Raw genomic sequence first — 6,942 nt, 5'->3', positions numbered from 1 at the left:
TTTATTTTGGAAATTCTTGTATAAACCGACTTGGAGAGGGGTATGACTTCCCCGGCCTATAAATATAAAGGCTAAGGCCGATTCAGATATTCCCAATCGAATCAATCAAAATATCGCATTACTTTTTATCTCTCAAATCCTAGTCTTTTCCAACCCTATATTGCTTTCTTCCTTCGTCTCTACGGTGTTTGAAGACGTTCTGAGTGGCCTGCCGACTTCAGAGCAACCCTAACCGCGCAAGCTCCGACGGGGTCCCTCCCGAGCTCGTGTTTCTATGTCTTCGCGGTTCTCTGCTCCATACCGGTCAGACCGGTCTGCGGAACCGGTCAGACCGGTCCGCCAGGGCATTGCTGGTTCAGATCGTTTTGACGATCTCCTGCGCGTTCTAGCGCATTCGAGTGTGTTGGCGCGATTATGTGTCAACAGTCTGCTGGGCAGACGAAAGGGGTTTAGTTTTGAAATTCCATAGATTCGCGATATTATTCCGTAATTACAGTATAATTTTGTATTAAAAAAATAAAAATTCTTCAGCTGAGATCCATCCTAGTTACCTGCTGACGCAGAAAGGATGGGCAACGCGCCCGTGTCGTGTCATGTGCGCTGTTGCCCAGCTCATGCCGGGACCATTGCCGGATGATGGATTTGTCTGGGGTCTCCGAAAGCACATCTGGTGATCTAAAGATGGTGGTTGGTATACCTCCTCGAAACTTTAGGAATCACGATGATATCATGCGTGCAGATTGCAGTCATCGTCTTAATAATTTCCTAAGATGCATGATACAGCATAACCGTGCTGATATATCTCAACTTGACCTTTTCTCCGAAACCACAAAATTAACAAAAGTAGTACTATGTCTATTCCAAATTGTAGATTGTTATGGTAAATTTAAATATATAATTTTTGCTATGTTGCTAGATAAACATTACGTCTAGATAAGAATGCAAGTTATATATATTTTATGTCGTTGGGTCGATCTAAAAAATTGATAAAATAAATTAGAATGATATTCTGCGTAAATAATTTGAGAGCTAGAGAGGCATGCAACATAATTAATTAGCTGGTCTAAACATACTATTGAATACTAACTTGCATCCTTACATCTAGATATATACCAAAACTAGATTTATATCTGTCAAAATAATCTACAATTTATTATAAATTTAAAATGAGGGAGCACTTTTACTTTGGCCGCGGGCCCCCTACTATGTTCCAATTGGTCGGCGTCAGCGAAAAGGACTTGAGCTACGGAAACGGAGCACGCTGCACAGCTTTCGCCTTCTATCATCCATCTTTCCAACGTCAACAGAGCCAGCGGTGCAATAAGGCTTGCTCCCCACCCTACGGCGCACCCTAAACCGCCCCCCAAACTAAGTAGGGGGCTGGGGGAGCGAGCGCTCCAACGGCTCCCCTTACAGCTCCCCCTTATATGTGGGAGAGTTGAAACTCCCCCCACATATAGAATGAGTTCCAATTCTCCCTATATCTTTAATTACACCGTTTCTTCGCGATATTAATCCCGTTTGAGCCCCGTAACATAATGATAATGTGTATTATGACAGTACAAATACTGTATGATTTTTTTAAATTCAAAAACATTAAATAAATAGTTAGTTAATGAGTGATAGTATATAGAGGGACTAGATATGGGGGAATGGTTGGAGAGAAGGAGTTATAGGGGGAGGAATGTTTTGGAGGGAGGTAGTAAAATATAGTAAATAGTACGTTTGGGGGGAGTTGGATGGGGGGAATGGTTGGAGATAGCCTAAGTGGGTGTGTTTAGTTTGCGAAAAGTTTGCGAAAAGTTTGCGAAAAAGTTGCTGTAGCACGTTTCGTTTTTATTTAATATTTTCAAAAGATTCGTCTCGTCATTTACAACCAAACTATGCAATTAGTTATATTTTTTAACTACATTTAATATTCTATGCATGTATCGTAAAGTTCGATGTGATGTGTGTCAGTGAAAAATTTTGGGAACTTTTCGCGGAACTAAACACAGCCTGTAACCTGCTCAAATTGTCCGTAACAAAGCCGACGATGAATGCGGGCCAGTTTTTCCGGCTAATAATCAGCTGATCGAGATTACGCTGATCCGGCCAGCGCGCACTCCATCCGACGGCTGAGATCGCAACCAGCAGCGATCAGAGGGGGGCCACCCATCTCCTCCTGTCGGCCGTCGCTCGTGCCCCGTCCACTCTGTTCAATCTCAATCTCCTATCGCCAATTCGCCACTGGCCTAGGAGTAGTCCTTAGTGTGAGCCCAGCCAGCCGCGCACAGCTCCGGCGGCCGGCCAGATATTCCAGGGCTCCGTTCCGTTCCGTTCCGTTGCAGGTCCGCCCCGCAAGAACACGCGCCCTCCTCCGCCTTTCTCACTAATCCCTTCCTCTTTTCTTTTGCTTTTCGAATAAAAAAGAGCTACCTTTGGAAGATTCTCGTGCCGGATAGCCCCCGGTTGAGTTCTTTTTTGAATTCAAGTACAGGAACCCAGATTGCGGGCGGTGACAGGCTCTGTTCTTGGCCTTCTTCTGTTCCGGCGGAGTCCGTCCGGGGCCGCCTCGCTCGGCTGCTCCCGGCCGCGCCGGCGGCGGATACCCTGATTCGAAGTGGTAAGTGTGTCAGGAGGCTCCGAGCGTTCCCCCGCTTCCTCCGTTACCGTAACATTCTTTGCGGCTTCGTTTCTTCCGCTGATTAAATGAGAAATACTTTTGGGGCAGTTCTCGCAGCGCGGCCGAGGTGTCCGGGAATCGATCTGAATCAGCGCCTTCTCCGTGAGGGAGGACTGAGTTCGTAAGCTCTCCCTCTTTCTATTTCTCTTGTATTCAGGACCATGTTAAAGTACAATTTCTCTTAGCTCCCCCAAAAAAGTACAATTTCTATTTTTCTCTGCACTACAGAAATTAGGTTTAAGTGTTGCTACATGGGAAGTGTTTTCATTTTTTTTTTCCCGAATGAGAGAGGCTTACGAGCTTATTATGATTAGATGCCTTCTGTTGTTTAGGAGTAAATTTGTATGGACACGTGTTTCAGTAAGAAATCTATGTCTAGTTTAGTGGGCATCGGCAGCTGGTGTCAACCAGTGTGTTGCTGTTCATCTTCAAACTTTCCGAAATTTGTATGGAAACACTCCCATTCTTTCTCGAGTAATTAGTCACCAATTGCTTCTATGCAGTTGCATCTGCCCACAAATCGTTATTACAGTGGTAGAGTTAGCAGTGCTCTGCTTCTGCGGAATGGAAGTTTCGACCTTCTCGTTCACTGTCCCCCCCCCCCCCCCCCCCATTTATAGCTTCTGAGCAGACTTATACATGCACTTCCTCAGTTTTGTGGTAGTTAGGTTAACTAAAAAAATGGGTGATTGTTTCAAAATGCTGGCTCTTTCAAGCACTTTGTTGTTTGCCTGAAGCTTTTATATTTTTTTTACAAAACATTAGAACGAATTACTTCGTCCTGAATTGCAAGAAATAGTACCTCAATTGTATCCACCAGTAGCCCTTCAAGTTACATTGGCTATGTATTGGGTTTCATATTCTGTTGAAGGGGAAGTTATCCAATGCTTCAACCAAGAAAGTGTGGTTGCCACTACCTGAAGTTACTCATAATCCTTTCTTTCTAGTAAACCTTAAATGACTGATGCATCTTACCACTAGATTTTCTTAAAACTATTTGGTTGTTTCTGACCTTGCCCTTGCTATGATTATATTGGACTAAATAGTTGTCTGGCAGATTCAATGCCCGTGTCTTTCAAATCTATGTGATGCCATTGAACTGATGTTCTGAATGCTACTAACTTGTGACTTTGGTTCTCTCAATCCATTGTAAATGTTTACAGAGTTTCTGTTTTCTGGATAGTACAAGCTTTATGGAATAAAGTTTTAGTGCTTTCTTAACATTTGAAAAATTAGCAAACTTTAGACCACATGGGAATTCAATCTACTTGGAGATAATTGATTATTTCCTTCTGGTTTCATTTGCAAACTCCTAAAATATATAGCATCTAGAATCCATATATAAGTCTGCTTTTTGCTCACTGTGAATTTCTTTCTTTTGCTCTTCCATTCCAGGGAGAATGGCTGATATCCAGCTAGGTTGCCACACTATAAGGTCCCATGGCACCAAAGTGGCAAGATTACATATGTATGATTGGATCATACTCCTCTGCCTGGCTGTCCTTGACGGACTGCTAAACATAATTGAGCCTTTTCACCGCTTTGTTGGACGGGATATGATGATTGACTTGCGCTATCCTCTAAAGGGCAACACAATTCCATTTTGGGCTGTTCCAGTATGTTCTTGCTTTACTTTAGATTTTCTTATGACTTCATATATTGATTTAACTGTAAGCTATGCACAATTTGTTTCTCAGTCTAGCCTTTTCTTGATTACAGCTGATTGCAATTGTGCTACCCTGGTTTGTCTTTGCTGGAATTTACTTTAAAATGAAAAATGTTTATGATTTACACCATGGCATACTAGGTACATTGCTCTCTCTACATATTGAGTTATTCAACGACACCGTCAGTTTGTGCTTAACTATAAAATTTGTACAGGGATTTTATATTCAGTGCTTATAACTGCTGTGATTACCGATGCAATTAAGGATGGTGTTGGCCGCCCTCGCCCAGACTTCTTTTGGCGCTGTTTCCCTGACGGCATACCTGTAAAGTTCTTCCACCAATGCCATTGTTATCCATATGAAAAATTTCATTCTTATTGACATGTTCTCAAACCTCAAGTACTCACTAAATCCTATATTTGCTTTCCAGAATTACGATAATATCACCACTGATGTCATTTGCCATGGAGAAAAGAGTGTCATCAAAGAAGGTCACAAGAGCTTCCCAAGTGGGCATTCTTCATGTAAGAAACTGAATAACTTGGTATGTTATGTCCATTGTGCTCCTAAAGACAATTTGTAGCTTTGTAACTAATTTGTTCATTGGTCGACTATCTTGGCATGCAGTTATCATGACTGTCTGAATTCAGGCGTGTGATTGTTTCTATACATTAGACACTTGCTCTTCTGAATCCTTGTACTAGTCGATCAGTTTATTTTAGTCTTTCATTATTTTTTATGTTCTACTATTGCATTAGCCAATATTTGTTCTGTTGGTTCATTCTTATTATAAGAATTTCAGCATTAGTTTGGAGGAAAAAGATAAGGACTTCTGACTTCATTTACGTAATATCAAATCTCTATTAAATACCTTCTAGTGTAGTTCCATCCTTTTCTAGAGGAAAGGGAACACTTAAATAGTTGCAATGTATGGTAATAAGAAATGAGAAATCAGCATACAACTAATCAGAGTAAGCATTAAAAAAAGTAAAGTTCAATGATTTTAACACTGTGCTGTCACAATTTTTGTCTACATTAATACCTCTAGCCTGAATATGCCGTTAGATTATAACTGAAGCTCTCCTTTAATTTGATAATGTCTTGTGATTTCTGTCTAAGAATGATTTAGCTACTGTGCACTTGAAATTGCTGTTCTTTTCATCCTAATGCATGACAATCAGATGATTATCCTTTTCATCATCCCTGTCACACATTATACATTACACGATTTCCATGGCAATGTGAACAATGCATATTAGCAACCTATGGTTTCAGCAATTCAGCATATCATTTTCAAGCATAGATCACCCACTGAGCAGGTTCTTCACATGTTCTTAATCTCAATACAGCTTTGAGAGTTTCTGTTTGGTTGCTCTGTTAGCCACAATATGGTATTCCCCCCTATTGTTTCAACAGATGACCTGATGAACCTGTTCCTATCCTCTCTCATCTTCTTCAGGGTCTTTTGCTGGTCTAGGTTTTCTGGCGTGGTACTTGGCTGGCAAACTTAAAGCTTTTGATCGCAAAGGTCATATTGCAAAACTGTGCTTAGTATTTCTGCCTCTACTTGTTGCGTCACTTGTGGCGGTTTCTCGGGTTGATGATTACTGGCATCACTGGCAAGATGTGTTTGCAGGAGGCATCTTAGGTTTGCTACTTTTATGCCATTTTTCTATCCAACATTTAGAATACCCTTGACCCTTCGCACTCAGAAGTCATACAAGGAGTTCCAGTCTAAATCTTCTTTCTTATTTTCAGGTCTTACAGTTGCTTCATTCTGTTACCTGCAGTTCTTCCCGTATCCCTTTGACAATGATGGTACCTTCCCCTTCCTATATAATATACGCTGATAATATTTTTCAGACTTCTGTCAATATATTTTACCAAGTGTTTATGTTCCTATGCATTTGCAGCTATATGGCCTCATGCGTACTTCCAACAGCTAGCTGAGACACACAGCAATGGCAATGCAAACTCGTTTGAAATAAGACCTACAGAGTTTGAAGATGAAGAAGAGGGACATGGCGGCATTGCCCTGAGAGACACCAGCCCTATCTTGGAGTCAATGGAGTCTGGCAGGAGACCGTGAAGCACTGCACTGCAGGTATCTCCAATGTGCTAATTCTTCCGATCTTTCCGAGCTAGACAAGCTAACTTGCATGGCGACTTGTCAAATTGCGTGGTTGGATCATGTACACGGCCTGAGTAAACAGCATGTGGAGTTATGTCTACCACCTTCCTGCGATCATTGATGCTGGGCTGTTTCTTGTATAGAGCAGCGGGCTTTAATACCATGACATAATAACTGTTGTGGTTAGATGTAAATGACAGTGAATGTTTATGTTTTCAGTGACAATGTGAATAGTTAGTTTTCGACGCTTGTTGCAACCCTTTGGTGTAATAAAATCATTGGGTGGCATGCAAATGGTTGCATAGTGCTTCAGAAATCAGTATTTCTCCAGTTGTTGTGTGCTGCTGCTGAAGGACCCTAGGCCTTTTTCAGTAATAGCATAATTACACTTTGTATAATTATGTACAGAAGCTTCAACTTTGTTCCTATCGACTGTTTGTCTGGTTTGGGCATGCCATTTATATATGAATAAAGCCCTA

General features: G+C 41.5%; 1 protein-coding gene across 1 annotated transcript; it reads left to right on the top strand.

Annotated features, from left to right (window-relative positions):
• Positions 1-2,165: 2,165 nt before the first annotated feature.
• Positions 2,166-6,889, top strand: LOC120712187 (lipid phosphate phosphatase 2-like). The gene is made up of 10 exons (XM_039997903.1): positions 2,166-2,330; positions 2,480-2,605; positions 2,714-2,786; positions 4,061-4,281; positions 4,385-4,472; positions 4,547-4,656; positions 4,763-4,856; positions 5,792-5,980; positions 6,091-6,150; positions 6,246-6,889. Exons 4-10 carry the CDS (start codon positions 4,066-4,068, stop codon positions 6,419-6,421), a joined length of 933 nt encoding a protein of 310 aa, XP_039853837.1. The 5' UTR covers positions 2,166-2,330; positions 2,480-2,605; positions 2,714-2,786; positions 4,061-4,065; the 3' UTR covers positions 6,422-6,889.
• The last annotated feature ends 53 nt before the right edge of the window (positions 6,890-6,942 follow it).

The sequence above is a fragment of the Panicum virgatum genome, chromosome 6K (assembly GCF_016808335.1).
Source record: "Panicum virgatum strain AP13 chromosome 6K, P.virgatum_v5, whole genome shotgun sequence".
In the NCBI taxonomy this organism is placed as follows: Eukaryota; Viridiplantae; Streptophyta; class Magnoliopsida; order Poales; family Poaceae; genus Panicum; species Panicum virgatum.
The sequence above is the reverse complement of the archived record's forward strand: the minus strand, read 5'-3'. Positions and strand labels throughout refer to the sequence as shown.

What these genes read in the sequence shown, in the direction of transcription:
- LOC120712187 (XM_039997903.1), top strand. Translation starts at nt 4,066, where the DNA reads ATGGCTGATATCCAGCTAGGTTGCCACACTATAAGGTCCCATGGCACC. An exon ending in TTCCATTTTGGGCTGTTCCA is followed by an intron (nt 4,282 to 4,384) that starts GTATGTTCTTGC and finishes TCTTGATTACAG; the next exon opens with CTGATTGCAATTGTGCTACC. An exon ending in TTTACACCATGGCATACTAG is followed by an intron (nt 4,473 to 4,546) that starts GTACATTGCTCT and finishes AAATTTGTACAG; the next exon opens with GGATTTTATATTCAGTGCTT.